At 50.3% G+C, this 18,900-nt stretch overlaps 1 protein-coding gene across 2 annotated transcripts in view; it reads right to left on the bottom strand.

Annotated features, from left to right (window-relative positions):
- Window positions 1–18,038, bottom strand: part of PRDM11 (PR/SET domain 11) — a 48,469-nt gene extending 30,431 nt beyond the window's left edge. For both annotated transcript variants that reach the window (XM_068989239.1, XM_068989241.1), the window contains exons 1-3: window positions 17,920–18,038; window positions 17,457–17,560; window positions 16,609–16,871 (exon numbers count right to left, since the gene is read on the bottom strand). In XM_068989239.1, coding sequence (XP_068845340.1) covers window positions 16,609–16,871; window positions 17,457–17,560; window positions 17,920–18,038 — 486 coding nt within the window. The remainder of the gene's footprint in view (window positions 1–16,608; window positions 16,872–17,456; window positions 17,561–17,919) is intronic.
- Between the last annotated feature and the right edge of the window lie 862 nt (window positions 18,039–18,900).

Raw genomic sequence — 18,900 nt, 5'->3', positions numbered from 1 at the left:
AACTCACAGTCCAGCGGACATGGAAAGAGGCCACTGTGCTGTCCTGCGGTCAGAACTATGGTGGGGAATTCTGTGGAATATGGGAGCACAGAGCTGGAGCCCTGCAACTGGTGCTCATTGAGGACTTTCTTGGGAGGTGTGGAATCTTAGCTGAAGTTTTGGAGAAGAAGAGGGTGAGGAAGTTCTAGTGGAGGAAGCAGGGGGCGAGCAGGATCACAGAGGGTGTTCAGAGCACATCAAATGCTACTGATGAGCCCCCATCATCCAAGTAGAGAGCAGGCTGTAGACCTCAAGTCCTGGGACTGAGATGGTCCAGGAAGGGCCAGCCAGGGCCAGATGCTCAGGACCGGGCCACAGGAGACTGGTTACCAGCGTCCTCCCCTGCCTTATCCCTCAAGGCCAACTCCTTGGCCACTCTGAACTCTGCACTTCTTAGACCAGCCCAGGCTCTGAACACTGTGATGTGAGAAGGACTCTGACAACCTGGGTCTGACCACAGAAGGTGGCCAGCATTGCAAGAGTGTCCCTTAGCCTGGAGAAGAAGAGGCCAGAGTAAGCAGACACATCACCAAATGTAGGAAGGACCCTCACGTAGGCGGGGTGGTGGGGGGGGGGGGCAGGCAGGCAAAACCAGGACCACTTGAGGGACGGAGGCCTGAACTCAGCATGAGGAGTGTGTATGCAGAACAGTCCTAACATACATGTTCTAGCATGCAGAACAGTCCTGCCGTAGCACAGGCAGCCTTGTGAGGAGGTTAGTTTCTTGTCACTGGGGGTGTTTAGGCTGCCATCTATGGGGTTGCACAGAGTCGGACACGACTGAAGCAGAAGCAGCAGCAGCAGGACAACCCACTCTCAGGGGAACTGAAAAAAGAATTTTCCCACTGAGTGGAAGTCTGTCCTAAATGACCTATAAAATTCTGTTTAAGAATTTTATGATTCTACGTGGGCATACCCTCAGAAAATAATATAAAAAACATGTGGTTTGCCTCCCTGCAACAGGCATGGGTCCATGTAGACTAGAATGTTATTTCTGACCACGGTAATAACAAAGACATCAGCCTTAAAACATTATCCACTGCCACTGATGGAGCAACTTCACTGTGCCAAGTACTCTGGTACCCTTTCATGAATTCTCACAACTCAATGAAGGTAACAACTATTATTCCCATTTTACAGACTAGGAAACTGAGGTTCAGAGCCAGTAGGCAGCTTGCCTGAGGCCACAAAGGAAATGTGTGGGGCAGCTGGAGTTCAGACTCTGTAGGTACAGCCCATGCTCTTAAGCACTCGGCGGCATGACAGATGTCAGTCCAGGCTTCCCTGGATGACCTCATGAGAATGACGTCCTGGGGTCCTCTCTGGACTCCCGGCTTTGCTGCTGGTTTGAGCAAATCTGCTACAGAAAGATGGGCAGTTTAATAGGGAGGAACAATCTGCTTTGCTGCAGAACGTCTGCCACCATCGACGATTCACTGCTGGGTTCCTCTAAATGGTGCCATAACCAGATGCTGCAGAGATTGGATTTTTAAAAACCTGATTTGCTTGCAACTTTCCAGGAACCCATTGATTCCATAAAGAATTCTGATTTTCAGCTCTGCAGCTCCTCTCAGGGCAAAGCAGTTACAAAAATGATTTGTGAAGCCATCGACAGTTGACAAAGCTCTTTCACACAGATGCTCCTCCCAGAGGCCCAGGAGGTTGACAGCATCACCTCTGCCTTCAGTCACTTCCCAGGCTGGCAAACTGAAATGCAGAGAGATAAAGAGGGTGACCTTCCCAGGTGACGCTAGTGGTAAAGAACCCGCCTGCCAATGCAGGAGCCACAGGAGATGCGGGTTCAGTCCCTGGATCGGAAAGATCTCCTGGAAGAGGGTATGGCAACCCACTCTGGTGTTCTTGCCTGGAGAATCCCATGGACAGAGGAGCCTGGCGGGCTACAGCACATAGGGTCTCAAAGAGTTGGACAGGACTGAAGCGACTTAGCAGCATGCAGAGGCTAACCTAGACATGAACTTGAACTCTGGCCTCTGCTATGCCCAGAAACACAGAATGAAGAACTTTTAAAGGGGCCTCTGACATTATTCAAGCCATGGGTTCCTAACTTGGTGTCGATGAATTCCCTAAAACATGTACAGCATTTTATGAATATTGGTATATGGGAATTATCTCCTTGGTGACTAAGGAGGCTGAAGAACCACCATCTAACCCATCCCCACACCTCCCCACCACCATTTAACCAACAATGGAATTAGTACAGTTGGCTCTATCTATGTACCTGGTTCGATCCCTGGTCAGGGAACTAGATCCCACAGGCTGCAACTAAAGAGATTCCCACATGCCACAAAAGACCTAGCACAGCCAAATAAATAAATACACTGTTTAAAGTATACAGGAAGGGAAGTGTAGGTCATTTGCAAACACTGCACCATTTTATATAAAGGACTTGAGCATCCATGGATTTGGGTATCCATGGAGGTCCCTGGCACCAATCCCCATCAATTCTGAGGAAAAACTTTACATGTTGCCTTTTATTATTCTAATTATCAAATTTCAAAAAGGCCCTGGGGACCTGGGAAATGAGGTATGCTTACACACAACCACAAACTCCACATCTGTAATCTCACTCATCACCCCCAGTCAGTCCCGAGACCCACGTGAAGCTAACTGGAGACGTTCAGGCTGCAGTGTGCTCGTCACCTGCTGTGCACCAGGCATGCAACAAGCACGAACACTCACGATTCAGGGGGGATGTTCCCCTGGACTGGGGGTCTCCACTCGATGGACCAGAGAAACAGAGCTCAGAGAGAACGGTGACTATCCCAGAGACACACTTCCCTCAAGCGGGAGGAGACTCCAGAGCCCTGTCACCATTGCAGACACCTCTTCCCTTTCCAAGTCTCTCTGCTCTGCCTGGAAAGGGAACCGGCCCTGGATCCAGCCGCAGAAACGACCACCCCCTACCCTGCACGCACTCGGCCTCACTCCCTGCGGTAATAAATCTGGCTGTTGGAGAAACTGGTGAAATGAGTCCTTGGGCCAGGACTTGAGGACCAGTGTGAGGAGACTGGCCTCCTCATTAAGCCTGACACGAAGGTCTCAGGGCAAGGGTTAGGGAGAGAGCCAGGAGAATCTGCCCATCTCGGGGGCAGCAAAAATGCAAATAAGAATGGGCATGTTGGACTCCCCTGCTGGTACAATGGATGGCAGCCTGCCTGTCAATGCAGGGGACATGGGTTCGATCCCTGGTCGTGGTGGATTCCATGTGCCTTGTAGCAGTTAAGCCTCTGCACCACAATTACTGAGCCTGCGCTCTAGAGCCCTCGAGCTGCAACTACTGAAGCCCATGCAGCCTCGAGACCGCGCTCCGCAACAAGAGAAACCGCAATGGAAAGTCCACACACCTCAACCGGAGAGCAGTCCCCGCTCTCCTCAACTAGAGAAAGCCCGCATGCAGCAACAAAGACCCAGTGCAACCAAAACAAATCAATCAATCAAAATTTTTTTTAAAAAAAAGAATGAGCATGTCACTGAGAGAAACTAGCTGGAAACAAACTGTGTACCTCATGCTACAGATCTGAAAGCTTCCCAAGGGGTCAGTGGTAAAGAATCTGCCTGTCAATGCAGGAGATGCAGGTTCAATCCCTGGGTCAGGAAGATCCCCTGGAGAAGGAAATGGCAACCCAAGTCAGTGTTCTGGCCTGGGGAATCCCATGGACAGAGGAGCCTGGTGGGCTGCAGTCAGTCCATGGGGTCATGAAGAGTGGGACATGACTGAACCAACAGACACAGGCTTCCCTTGTGGTTCAGACAGTAAAGAATCTGCCGGTCAGTGCAGGAGATGCAGGTTCGATCCCTGGGTCGGGAAGATCCCCTGGAGAAGGAAATGGCTACCCACTCCAGTATTCTTGCCTGGAGAATCCCATAGACAGAGGAGCCCGGCGGGCCGCAGTCAGTCCACGGGGTCACGAGGAGTGAGGCACGCCTGAGCAATTGAACAGCAGCAGCTCTGGGCTTGTGACTGAGTTGGCACCTGCTGCTGTTGCTGCTGCTGCTGCTAAGTCGCTTCAGTCGGGTCTGACTCTGTGTGACCCCATGGACAGCAGCCCACTGGAGTGGGTTGCCATTTCCTTCTCCAAGTTGGCACCTGTGGGAGGCTGAATTGGTCCAGCTCTTGCCCTTCCCTGTCACCCTGGCCATGAGACTCTGCACTACACTCTGTCTTACAGGGGGCCTCTAATTCTTCACTCCTTGACTTTGGGTTCGGTCATCTGACTTGTTTGGCCAATGGGATGGTAACAAGCATGATGCAAACACAGGCTTGACATGGGCTTGTGAGGCCCTGCCTCCAGGGCCTCTGCCTCCACAGAAGAAGAGCTTCCCCAGGGAGCCCCTGGGGTCTGGGCCCAGAAAAGACACACTTGGAGCAGACCTGGCCTCGGTGAGGAGCCAAGTTCACCCTGTGCCTGGAGGCTGAGCAGCACAGCGGAACGCAGCTAAACCAGCCCAACCACGGGCAACCAGCGGACACACCAGAATCAGTGAGGAGCTGCAATCAACCAGCAGATACTCAAGCGAGGATAAACGATTGCTGCTCTACACGCCGGCGCCTGCAGGCTAAATCCAGCCCGCCACCTGTTCTGTACAGCCCACCATCTGAGAATGGTTTGTACATTTCTAGATGGTTGAAAATAACTCAAAAGAAGACTATTTTATCATGTGAAAATTACATGGAATTCAAATTTCAGCCTCCATAAACACAGTCTTAGAATACACATACCTCTGGCTGCTCTGACACTGTGATGGATCGCAGAGTTGAGCAGTGTGACAGACACTGCTTGGGCCACAAAGCCTAAAAGACTTACTACCTGGCCATTTACACAGACATTTACAGACCCTCATTCTATTGCACTGCATTTGGAGGTAGCTTGTTACACTGTAACAGCTGACTGACTATACAATTATTAGTACTTGCCATGAGCTAATGAAAAAAGAACCAACTTTCGTATGTAAATAATGCATTCTGGCAAAGACTAAGAAACACTGTGGCAGTTTATTAACCAAAGATCTCCCCCTGTTTTAAATAGAGACAAACATATGAAGAAAATAAAAGTGTCACATGGCACACAAAAGCAGAGAGGCACGCCAAATTCAGAAGAATCTGCGTCGAAGTCGTCACTATTGTATTCACCCTATAAACAGCGATTTAGTTTCAGTAACGCATGATCCAACACAGGACACTGATTTTGTTCATTTGAATTACGCTGGTTTGTGTAGTTCTGTTCATTTTATATTTGTAAGTTTGTCTTGGTTTAATAGTTGTTTTAAAAGCTGTAAGAAACGTTGCGTTTCTTTAGTTTCTATGTTTAAACCTTTTAAAGTAACTTTAGAGTAAAATTAATGTAATCATAAATAATTGGGACTCCGTAAATGATAAATGCAAAAGTCAGACATGACTGAGCAACTGAACTGAACTGAAACGATAAAAGTCAGACACCTGACTGACACGTCTTTGAAAAAATGTTCAGCATCACCAATCATCATGGAAATGCAAATTAAAACCACAATGAGATATCACTGCACACCTGTCAGAATGGTTTTCATCAAAAAGACAGGACATACCAAGCGTTGACGAGGATGTGGACCAAAGGGAACCCTTGAGCACTGTTTCAGGAATGTAAATTGGTGCAGCCACTATGGAAACCAGTACAGAAGCTCCTTAAAAATTCAAAAATAGACCTGCCATATGATCGACGAATTTCACTTCTGGGTATTTAACCATAGGAAACTTTACACAAAAAGGTATGCGTACCCCCAAGTTCACTACAGCATTATTCAAAACAGCCAAGAAATGAAAACAAACCAAATGCCCACCAACCGATGAATGGATAAAGAATATGTGGATAGATCTACAAGGGAATCGTTTTCAGCCAAAAAAAAGAGGAAATCCTGCCATTTGCAATACCATGGATAAGCCTTGAGGCCACTGTGCTAAGACAAACAAGTGAGATCAAGACAAGTATTATATGATCTCACTTACATGTGGACTCTAACACAAAAAACAAACAAACCCCGAACTCTTAGATGTAGTAAATAGACTGATGGTTGCCAGAGCCAGAGGGTGGGGGGGTTGTTAAAAATCGATGAAGGTGGTCAACATAAATTAGTGCTGGGTATGTAATGTAGAGTTTGGTAACTACAGGAATCTATATAGTAATATACATAGATTTCTTTTAAAAAGTGGCCTCAATATAACACAAGTGAGAAACAATTGCAGTAGAAGGGCTGAGGAGGCAAGGAAAGTTGAAGGCCAAGTTAGCAGTTGGTTTATATTGAAAATTCAGAATAGTTTTTCATGCTTTATTTTTGTTCCATATAGTAGATTTAAAGAACTATAGACTCAGTTCCAGCCAAAACTAGTTAACTAGAGTATTATATTTTTTGTGGGGAGTAGGGATATCTTTGGTTTGGTTCATGATTTAGTAACAAAACTACCAGCATTTACAAAAGTTATACAAGTCATGCCATTTAATGCTTCTGACATTAAAAGGAACCTTAGGGTTGAGGTCCATATTTTCATTCCTAGAAAAGCTGACACTGTCATTCAGGAGTGTTTTAAGATCCATAACATCTTAGAACGTGAGAAAAGCACCTTTTTTCTAGCATCATCTTCCACTTTTCCCTCTCAGCACACCTTGTACCTCTATCAACCTATTACAGGGTACCCTGTGCCCTCTTACCATTCCCCACCTCAACATTACACACGTGTCCTTGGACCTTTGTACATGCTATGTCCACTGCTTGTGAGTCCGTGTTCCCTCGGTTCCTGACCCCATTGGTCACTCACTTCATCCCTCAAGGCCTAGTTCAGGCTTAGAAGCCAGGACACCCCAGGGGCAATGTGGACATCTACTGCCAGAGATTTGATTTCTAGATACTATTTCTCACTAAAACACATTAGAGCTCCTGAGAGAGATGGCTAGAACATCTTTGGGACTCTGCTGGCAGTCCAATGGTTACAATGCTCTGCTTCCACTGCAGGGGGCAAAGTTCAATTCCTGGTCAGGGAAGTAAAGATCCTGCATGCCCTGTGTTGGGGCAAAAAAAACAAAAACAAAAAAAAAACTTTGCACGAGAAAGTAAGGAAAGACTGAAAGAAGGACAAGAAGCCAGTCTGAATGGGTTCTTGCTGGCCAACTCTAGGGCAACTTAAAGCTCAAAATGTATAATGAGAGGGATGAACTATAGCACAATGAAGAAAAAAAAAAACAATCCGTGAGTCCATACTGGTAGTAAACTAACCTTAAGGGATGGGGTGGGGGAGAAAGTTGAGCACTTCTTTTAAACAGAAGACTATTCAGTCATAAGTGTAGAAGGAATGATTAAAAATCCTTTCAAGCCATGAAAAATAAGTGATACAGGCAAGAATCATCAACAGTTGCTGAAAGCGCTGAGTTAAAGAGAAGACAAACGGACATCACAGGCTCCTGCTATCTGCAGTGAGAGAGACGCAACATAGCCAGTGCCCAACGTCTATCACCTGAGTCTATCGGGAGGAAACAACGGGCAAATCTAAACTGTGGAAGGGTCTGCAAAGAACTATCCTGAACTCTTCCAAAGTAGCAATACTGTGGACGAGAAATGCAATCCTGGGAAACTGTTCTAGAATAAAGGAGACTAATGAAACGTGACGACCAAATGGGATGTGTGATGCTTGAGTGGGTCCTGAATGGCGGGAAGACTATCAAGGCCGTCACTCAGGGCAATTGGGAAAATCTGAATAAGGACTACAGTTGAGACAGTACTGTATCCTGAGTATAACAGCTATACTCTGATTACACAGGACAGGGGTCAACAAACTGCTGCTGGTAGGTCAAATCCAACCCCTCACCTGCTTTCACAGCCTGCGAGTTAAGCACGGTTCGGCTTATTTTTTATAACTGAAACTTTTTCCGTAAAATTTCATTCGTATGATTTTCAGAACTTATATAAATTCAAATTTCATTGAAATTATACAAAATTCACATCAGTGTTTATAAATAAAGCTTTATTGGAACCCAGCGACACTTGCTCATTCACGTACTGTCTATGAATGCTTTCATAGTACAATCACAGGGCTGGATAAGGGTGACAGACGCTGCATGGCCACGAAGCCTGATACCAGGAACTATGTCTCAAATCGCTCAGGAAAAAAGAAAAGAGTGTGTGTGTGTATGTGTGTGTGTGTGTGTGTGTGCGCACACACGTGCACATGTGCCTGTGTGTGTGTGTGTGTGTGTGCCCACGCGCGCGCATGTGCCTGTAGGCAGCTATTCTGTGCTGTGTGGCCTAGTCACTCAGCCATGTCCGACTCTTTGCAGTCCCATAGACTATATAGCCCAGCAGGCTCCTCTGTCCCGGCCAGAATCCTGGAGCGGGTTGCCAATCCCTTCCCCAGGGGAGCTTCCCGACCCAGGGATCAAACCTGGGACTCCGGCACTGCAGGCAGATCCTTTACCATGTGAGCCGCCAGGGAAGCCAGGAGATACAGAGAGAGACTGAAGCAATTGTTACAAAATGTTAGCAACAGGTGAAGCCAGATGCTGGGTGTGTGGCTCCTGATCGCACAGTTCTTATGCTTTTGCAGAGTTTGAAATTTCAGAATAAAGAGTTAACAGAAATGAGTGAATAAGCATGAAACGCAGTTGCTCAGATTCTCAAACACACACAGAAGCCCGACCTGCTTCAAATGTGCCTTCTTCCCTTCCTGGACCAGCCCGTTACTCTTCTCTTCCCTCCTCTGAGCCCTGCCCACCCCCACGCCCGGTCAGACCTGCCTGCCTCCCCTGACGTCTTGCGCTGTTGCAACCATCTGCTTACACTTCATCTCTCCCATCAACCCGGGGGTTTTCAGACTCTGTTCTGGAGGGTGTGTCACAAGCCTTTGCACACCCAATCTTAAGTTTTAAAATAAATCTCCACTTTATGATGGAAGCTGAAATGGAAAACCCCGAAATCCCATTTCACGTCTGCCTCTCCCCAGAACAGCAGGAGTCTGGCAGGCGGAGAGGCTAGCTGACAGTAGCGAAGTGATCCCACCGCATGGTGTCCTCTTTAAAGGGGCCCTGGGAAGTCTCCCGCCTAGGATCCACCCAGAGAAGCAGACCTCCTTGGGAGCTACCTGTGACTTCTTACGCTATGGCCAGAAAGCATTGGTAGCCGAGTCAGCTTCCCTCTTCCCAGTGGCCGCCAAATTCGGAACCTCTATAGCTAAAAGTGCATACACAGGTCATTATGGTATGCATTTTTAGCCTCATTCCTGGCTCCATTTAGGATCTCCACCCTTGTTTTTCTTTCTTCTCTCTCTCCCAGTTTTAATATGCTATCGTGTTATATTTTATATATCCTGCTAGGCTGCCCTAAATCCCTTCTGGAACCAGACTGGGCCTCAGTGAAACATTTAATTTAAACCCTGTGCTGGACTCCTCTTTCTTCTGCCTCTTTCCCAAACCACATGGCTGCCTGGTACTCCCCAGGCACCTCGTGCCTGCAGCATCGTCTCCGGCCTGTAGTGTCTGAGGGCAGCCTGGCAAGCCTGGCAGTGATTTATGGAGTCTGCATGTTTCCAGGGAGATGAGAAAGTGGAGGAAGAGGCATTTCTTTCCTAAACACCCAGAAGTGAATGCGAAACTCCTTCGGAGGGACTTCCTGGTGGTGCCGTGGATGGGGGCCCACCCCCCAGTGCAGGGGACACAGGTTTGATCCCTAGTCCGGGCGGATGCCACATACTGCAGAGCACCTGGGCCCATGTGCCACCACTACTGAGCCTATGTACCACAGCTACTGAAGCCCACATGCCCTAGGAGCCCACACGCTGAAACGCTGAGCCCACGGATCGCAACTACTGAAGCCTGGGCACCTAGAGTCCATGCTACAAGACAAGCGAAGCCACCAGGATAAGCCCGCACACTGCAACAAAGAGTAGCCCCTGCTCCTGGCAACTAGAGAGAGCCTGAAGCAGCAACGGAGACCCAGTGCAGCCAAAACGTAATAAATAAAACTCCTTCCGAGGAGGTCAAGCCTTGAAGGAGAGATAGATAGAGAGAGGAGATGGCTATTTGGTTTATCTCAATCTGGGCCCCACCCCTGCATCACTCTGTAGGCAATGGGACCAGCTTGCCTCCACGCTGAGGGGAGATGGAGTGGAACCTTGTCCTGGGCTGGAAGGATGAGTGGAAGAAAGTCAACCGAGGCCAGGAGGCAGGAATAGGCCAGACAAGTACGGGAGGAGGAGAGGACCCGGGGGCTGAATGAGAGAGTGGGTTCTAGAGTCAGACTGCTCTGGTTCGAATCTCAGCTCAGTTACTCAGTAGCTGTTCAGCTATGTGCAGAATGACTCCTCCTCTCCAGGCCTCAGGTTTCTCAGCAGAGTAAGGGATAGACTAATACCTGCTTCACAGGGGCATCGCTAGGATAAAATAGGATCATGCTGTGAAGGGTTGAGCACAGAGCCAGATACACAGTAGGCACTCAATAAACATAAACGGCTATGCTTATCCTTAGAGCACCACCATTGCTTCCACTGAGACTCTACATACTGTGTTATGGAAGGAAATGTGTTCTGCTGGATGGAAGCCAGGGCTTTGGAAGGCAGGCAGAAGGTCAAGAACAGACAAGATCAAGTATGGCTTTGGGACAGGGTCTGACACATGAATGCAGCTTATTCAGGAAGTGGGGCTTCTAGATCCTGGTCCAAAACTGGGGCCGTGGTTCAGGCCATTTGTCCTTTTCCCGCACCATTCAGCCAACCCGTCATTTGAGCAGGCTGTTCCTCATTCCTGCTTTGCCCCAGCTGAGGCCCCAGCTGAGAACACACACACCCACACAGGCACTGCTCAAGCCATTTTGTACTTCTGTTCTCTCCAGGCCTTCAACACCTCTCCTGTCCCTGGATCACAAAAGTCAAAGTCTCCATGTGGTATGGTGACCTTCAGTCACACCATCCCTACACCCATGCCGGTGGCACAGCTCAGAGGCCCTTGGAAGGAACCTCCAAGGAAGCAACATAGCTGCCTCTGGCCACACCCCTAACTGCGGGCCACGCCCACCCGTGACAGGTAGAGCTGGTCTAGGACCAGGCTGCAAACTCAGATCTTCCTATTCTCCCTTTTCTCCAGACCCCAGACTCACGCCAGGCCACGAACCTGGGGAAGATGCCTGCTTTAGAGATCCCAAGCTTGCCTGGCTGGGCCGTCCCAGGAGCAGACTCTGGTGGGAAAGAAAGGGATCTCCCCCAGCCCTTCCCTGGGTATGAGATTTTCTCCCCTGAGACTGTCCCACAAGCTGAGAAGGCATCGGCCTCCTCTACTGAACTCCTACCCATCCTTCAAAACCCATCCCCAATCTGCCCAGCCAAAACCAACTCCTCTTCTCCCCGCCCCTACTGTCTACTGCAGCACCACACTACCAGCAACACTCTGGGTTCAGAAGAGGCCTCCTCCCCTCTCATCTACCTTGGCCCCTGCTGCCCATGGCTGGACCACAGACTCTATAAGAACAGAGAGCAAACTTCGTGCATTTCTGTTACCTCTAGAACCTCCTGTGCAGTACCTAGTACATGGGAGTTGCTCTGTCTATGAGGCTAAATTGAATAATTGAATTTAATCACACAACCACACATGTCTTCCCACGAAGGAACTCCTTAAAGCCCCAGGCATCACACATCCTATCTTTGAAGGAACCCAAGGTCGGCCAGGTACTACCCACAGGAGTTGGGGGTCGCTTACTGAACCTCTTCAGTTCCAGTACCCTCCATCAAGAAGGGCAGCCATCTCCACCTGCGGGACTATTTTGAGGAAGAAGGTGGTAAACACCTGGCATATAATAATTGATCAATAAGCAGCCAGACTTTGAAAACAAGCCGATCACCCTTGCTGGCTTCCCCTCCTCACCTCCTGCTCACACCTCAATCCACAGCAAGGTGGCTTCCACCTGTGCAACCGTCCCTGCCAAGAATACCAGGACCTGTGTGCCCCCCGAGCCAACGGGCTCTCGAGCCTCAAGCTTCTCGCCCACTGCAGCACTGATCCCTCTGCCCACCCCTTCCCAAGGCTTCGGCTGCATAAGTTTATATGCTTGGCTTCCCCGCCTTGGCTGCAGACCCACACACACCGATGTGCCTCGGGACAGCTCCACCTGGGCATCTTGTGGGCACCTCCAGCTCTCCTCCCACCCCAGCCTGAACTCACCTTCTCCTGTCTCAAGATACTTCTCTCCACCTCTCCACACACTTTAGCAGCCATCCCCTCCCAAACACATACATTCACTGGATTGGAGTCCCACTACTGCTATAACAAATGGCCACAAACACAATGGCTTAAAACAACACAAATGTGTTGTCTTGCTTTTCTGGAAGTAAGGAATCCTAAAATCAGGAGCTGGCAGGGCTGAGTGTTTTTCAAAAGGCATGAGGGAAGAATCTGTTTCCTGGCCTTTCCTAGTTTCTGGAGGCGCCTGCATGTGTTGGCTCCTGGCTCCTTCCGTATCTTCACGACCAGCAGGACAGCATCTTCCAGTGTTTTCTTTCTGACTCTGCCTCTCCTGCCCTCCTCTTATAAAGATGGTTGCAGCTGCACTGGTGCCACCCATGTAACCCAAGATAATTTCTCCATCTCAAAACCCTTAACTTGATCACATGTGCAGTCCCTTTGACCCACGGGTTCCAGGGGAAGGACCTGGCCATCTTTGGAGAATCATCATTTGATCAACTATAGCTAACTCCCTTCATCAGCTCCAAATCTCTAAGACAGTCCTCCAGGGACAGAAAAAACATTGACCTACCGCCTTTCCACATCAAATGTCTCCATGTGAACCTTCTCAGGCAACATAAAAGGTAACGCATCATGCCTATTCTACACTGGGTTTTTTAAGGAAGTTAAAGTCTCATTAACAAACTCCCTTAGGGACTTCCATGGTGATCCAATGGATAAGAACCCATCTACCAATGCAGGGAACGTGGGTTCGATCCCTGGCCCAGGAAGATCCCACTTGCCACTAGCAACTAAGCCCGTGCACCACAACCACTGAAGCCATGGTTCCACACTTAGAGGCTGTGTCCACAAGCCACCGCCGTGAGAAACCTGCGCGTCGCAACTAGAGAACGGCCCTCGCGCGCCACACCTAGAGAAAGCCCACATGCAGCGATGAATGTGGTTCATTCACTCACACAGTGAACAGCACAGTCAAAAATAAATTCATTAAAATATGATCAAGGAAACCTAAGTAAAGTTAACTTGTGTCTGAGACTTAGACGGCAACTCAGATGCGTGTGTCTGAATAAAGGGCATCCCACTCAAAAAAATACAAAAACCTCTTTAAGCCCCGTCTTCCCTTAGCCATCACCCTTCCTATGTCTCTCCTCCACTTCTTACTTCCCATCAAACTTGTGAAAGATGACGAAACCAGTCACCTCCATTCTAATGAGGTTCTTATTTCATTACTCTTCTTCAGGATTTCTCAACTCCCATCTATTGACAAGTGAGGCCACACCACTCTTTGTTGTAGGAGGCTGCCCTGTGTATTATCAAAGGTTTAGCAGCATCCCTGGCTTCCCTGGTAGCTCAGACAGTAAAGAATCTGGCTGCAATGCAGGAGACCCAGGTTTGATTCCTGGGTCAGGAAGATCCCTTGAAGAAGGAAATGGCAATCCACTTCAGTATTCTTGTCGGGAGAATCCCATGAACAGAGGAGCCCAGTGGGCTACAGTCCATGGGGTTGCAGAGTCGGACACAACTGACTGACTTTCACTTTCACTGGCCTCTTCCTTCTAGATCCCAAGTTGTGATGGCCAAAAAAATGTCTCCAGACATTTACAAATATCCCAGAAAGAGGGAAGGAGGTATAAGTTGCCCCAGGTTGGCAACCATGGTCTTATAGTATCAGTTCTTGCTAAAATCACCAGTGACTTCCTCGGCACTAAGTCCAGTGGGTACTTTTGAGCCCTTCCCTCACTTGGCTTCTCATTCTGGCCATCTCACCTCTCAGGCAGCTCTTGCTGTGTCTCCCGTGCAGGATCAAGCTCCCCTTGTGGACCGCTCACTGCTGAAGTTCCTCAAAGCTTAGTCTGTAGGCTTGTCCACCTCCCACTCAGCCCGTTCTCCCTGGGCACTGCCCTCCAGCCCTCTGGCCCCACTGACCGCTTAGGCACAGGTGACTCATGAAGTGTTATTTCCAGACCTCTTTTCCAAGATCCCAACCCATAATCTAACTTCCTAGTTGATATCACCACTTGGATATCTTGCCATCATTCCAAGCTCAACAAGCCCCAAAACCAAAATCAGGATCTTCCCCTCAACCTAGTCTCTTTCTGGCGTTCCCCATTTCTCACAGAAAGACACCATTCCTGACCTGGAGGCAGAAGAACACTGCAGGAGTTGTTCTTACTTCCCTCTCCCTTACTTAGGCCAGTCTCTTTCCAAGTCAGATCTCCCTTACTTTTGAAATATTCACAAAGCAGTTCACTTGTCTCTATGTCTCTGCCCCACCCAAGCTCAAGCCTCCACCATCACTGACTTAGAGAATGACCACATCCCTCTGACTGGGGTGCAGACGCTCATTCTTTATTTATTTATTGGCCACACTGCTCAATATGTGGGATCTTAATTCCCTGACCAGGGATTGAACTCAGGCCTCCCTGCATTGGAAGGCAGAATCTTAACTGCTGGACCACCAGGGAAGTGCCCTGGATGTCCATTCTTGACCAATGCCCCTACCCCATCAGTTCTCCAGCCTGCAGTCAAACTCACCTTTTTAAAACATAAATGAAAGTTCTCATTGTTCTTAAAATAGAGAACAATTCCCAACCTGGCCTGCTGGGATCTGTATGGCCATGTCTGTCTCTTCCAGATCCCTGGGTTTGTGGCACTCCAAGGTGGGTGCACAGTGGCCTTCCAGGTGGGCACATGCGCCACACTCTCTCCTGCCACAGGGCTGTTGCTCATGCTGCCCCACCCATCCTGACAGTCCTCACCACCGTCACTCAATAGGAATTCTCTTCCTTCAATCACAGCTCAGCTATTAGGAAGCCTTTCCTGACTTCTGGCCACATCAAATCCCTTTGTTGATCACTGTTCTCCTAGCCTCCCTGTCTCTTCATTACCTTTCAGAGTCGTCATTTTACATTTACTTAGCTTATTCTTTAATTCATTCCATCTTCCCACAGTAAACTCTATGAGGGCGGCACTGATGTCTGATCTGGTCCACCACTGTGTCCCCAGAGTCAGCCCAGTACTTGGAACAAAGAAGACCCTCATAAATGGTCAAGGAATGATTTTCCTACTTGTCCCATGTCCCCCTCCTCTCTGTCCAAGTTTGATGCCTGAAATTCATCTTTGATCACCCTTCCTTTTCAAATCTGAAAATCCCTCTTCTTCATCTTCACATCCTGTCCATCAACAAATCTTAGGAATTTTCCCCTTTAAATCTCTCTCAAATGTCCCCACCTCCAGCACCTGAATTTAAGCTGCTATCTTTCCTTATGTGAATCTCCACTCCAGCCTTTTACCCAGAATTCCACTTCTCTATTCTGCAACCTTCCAGGTCACACTTCTGTCTGAAATGTTCTGATGGCCCGCAGGATGAAGGGTGCACTTTCAAGGCCTATGGAACACAGCGAGATCTGGCCCCATCTTCCTCCCTGGCCGATTCTCGCCTCTCTGCCTCACTGCTGCTGTCCTACCAGACTTCCTGGGGTCCCTCTCTTTCAGCTCTTCTGTCTACAGGGAGCAATTTTTCAACCCCCTTTGACTAACTGCTACTCATTCTTTAAGTCTCAGACAAGAGGAAATCTTGCCCAAACCCCTCAAGTAGGCCAAGAACAATAACAGCAATAGCTGCTATTCACTGTGCGCTTGCTAGAGGCAAGCATGATTCTAAGAACTTTGCAGCATTGACGCATTTCATCTTCACCATCAGCTATGATTATCCTGTCGCAGAAAGGTTCAATGATTGGTCCAAGGTCACATTAGATAGTAACTAGCAAACTTGGCTGACATAATGAACTCGGGCTCCAGGCCCCAAATTCCAGAGCACTGTGAACGCTGCCGTCTCCCTAGAGTGTCTTGTATTCTCTCTTAAGCCGCAACTGTCATATGTGAATGTATTTGTTCACTGCCTGCTCTCCCCACCAGACAGTCCACTCACTGAGAGCAGAGACTGTGCTTGTCTTGTTGGAGGCTTTACCTCCAGCTCTGGATTTCACTGCTTTTTTAGCTGAATGTCATGCTCTGCATCCCCACAGCCCCCAGCCCCAGGTCATCCACTCTAGAGGAGGGCTTGGGTAAACCCTTTGTAAATGTCATACAATGGTCCTCCAGACACACACAGGAGGATTCAGGGAGAAATCGCTCCACTGATGATTCTGCAGACTACTGACAGAGGCGGTTCCTCCGAATGGCCCTCAGCCACCAAGGGTCACAGGGGCAAAGGGACAGTAAGATCCATCATCCACTTGTCCAGCAGTGATGGCAGAAAAGCTCTGGGACCAGGCTGGGCCAGCAGACGGCTCCCCCTGCTGGTTTCCTTCCACGTTCCCGGCACCCTTTACCAAGGCACGGCCCAGGAGACACTCACCAGCCACGAGAAGAAGCCAGCTGATTTGTCCTGGGTGGAGATCTGTCCCTCATAGGGGCCGAAGATGCGGCCCTTAGGGATGACCTCATTTATGCAACGCACGTCATTCTCCCCACTGGCTTCCTTGACCACTTCCATGCCCTGGGGGATGGTGAGGGCGGCCCGGTCTGGGATGCCCACGGGCACCGGCGTGTCAGACACAAACACTGGGGGACCATGGTTCGGGCACTCATCCACAAAGTACTCCTGGCAGGACTCACAGACTGCAGGGACGGAAAGAGGAAAGAGAGCTTCAGTTGTTGCCGGGGGAGAGAGCCCCATGGAGGTGGCTGAGGGGCTGATGAGAAACCCACCCCGAGCACAGCACAGCGTAGACCAGAGGCAAGCACTCAACGTGAGACTCACGAGTCCCGGCCCTGGCTCCACCCCCGCAGCCACAGGGCCCTGCATCTTCAGTAGCGATACCCCACTCCCCTCCCTGGCGACTCAAGGGACACACCTGCCAATGCCAAGGAAGCCACTAGCCCACTTTGTTTCAAATTTGAAAGAAGAGAAGAAAGGTCACGACTGGAGTCAGATGGGTGTGCATCTGTTAGCCGGGGGAGCTGAGCCAGGAGGTCCTTAACCCTCAGCAAACCTACCAGTGTCCTCCCCTGGAGAATGGGACCGAATAATAGACACCTCAGTGGCTAAGGGTGAGGATTCACTGAGGCCTGGACCTGTGTCTGGTGTACACAATAGGTGAGTGCCTATCGTCAGAGGTGCCTCTGCAAATCCCCTAAGCAGAGATGGGGTGGGGGTGGGGGTGATGGTCGGCGTGGTCAGGAATAGCCCCAAGCTCCACTTACACCAGAAGTCGACTTGCTGGAAGCTTTTGGGCATGATGAGGTCACGTTTTCCCTTCAGTTTCCTGGGCTCCACTTCCATGACCGAGGGGTCTGATCTCCTAGAGCTGGTCAGGACAGGGGCCAGTAGAGAAAGCACAAAGCCATCAGAGTGAGAGGCTGGTGGGCAGAGAAGCCAAGAACTTGGCCCGAAGACCACGAGGATGGGGCAGGTGGAAGAACCCCAGGCAGCCTGCTCATCTGATGCAGCAGATAGTGGAAAGATAGGGGTCCTGAGACCTGGGTTCAGGCCTCCTTGGGTCACTGCTTGGGTCACTGCTTGGGTTTTTCTAGAGCCCGTGCCCATCCCTGGTCCTAGGAGTTGCTCAGAGGAGGGCAAGAGAGAGCTCTCTTCCCAAGGTCTCCAATCAACCCAGCCGGGCGACGCCCCCCTTCTCCCTCGCCTGTCCCCACACTGGGGCCTCACCAGGGTTGGCCATACTCCTGGTCCCGGAGCGGAGAGCAGACCTCCGTCTTCACCACGGTCACCATCTCCCCCACCGCCGCCTTGGTCTGGGCCAAGCACTCCTTCATGTTCTCAGTCATTCTGTCCTGGGGGCGCGAAGGCGGGACCAGCGCAGGAAGAGGATCAAAGAGACAGGGGAAGAGGGGTGAGTGGCGAGAGGGCAAGCGGGGGTCCCATGGAATCTGGTTACCCTCCCTGCCATCCCTAGAGGAAGCGCTTGAGAACACAGACAACAAAAACAGCTGTAGCTGGGCCAAGAGGAAATGCCATTTCTACCCAGGGCTGGTCCTGGGGACGACTGGAGCCACCAGCCCCATGGGGTCAGGGGCTGGGAGGAGCTCAGGCCAGGAGGCAGGACTGCGAAGAACAGCCTGGACCCCAAGCCCAGAGGGCAAAGGGTATGAGGGACCCATAGGAGCTTCCGCACAAAACTTTGCAGCGTGGGGGAACAGGGGCGGGATCCGCTCAAGTCCAGCAGGGGCCAAAGGGGGGCAGACAGATGAAATGGCTCCTGAGCGCCGGGCTGCAGAGCCCCTCACCCAGGGCTGCCAGGGAATGCAGCCAGGCATGCTTTGCCAGCTCAGAGCAGGTACAGGCGGGGCCTGGTTGTTGGAGGGGGGGGGTCCCCGCGTGGGCGGCCCTGACTCCAAGCCCCACCCAGCTCTCTCTAGGGGAGTCTCCCTAGCCCGCAAGCTTACCGCCCTCCTCCACCACCGCGCTGGGCTTCAGCCCCTCCCTTGGCACCCTAGGGTCCTCATGCCAAGCCCCGGGACACTCTTCGGGTCAGGACAGCGCTCAGCTCGGGCTGCGAGCGCGCTCGGCCCCGGGACTGGGCGAGCAGCGTGTGTGACTCACTACCCGGGGCCCCGCTGGCCACACCCCTGCTCCTCTGCTAATCAGCCCCCTGCTCCCCACCGGGGCCCCAAAGCTGCCGGCAGCGGG

This window comes from Capricornis sumatraensis, chromosome 16, assembly GCF_032405125.1.
Source record: "Capricornis sumatraensis isolate serow.1 chromosome 16, serow.2, whole genome shotgun sequence".
NCBI classification, from domain to species: Eukaryota; Metazoa; Chordata; class Mammalia; order Artiodactyla; family Bovidae; genus Capricornis; species Capricornis sumatraensis.
This window is presented reverse-complemented; position numbering and strand designations above follow the sequence as displayed.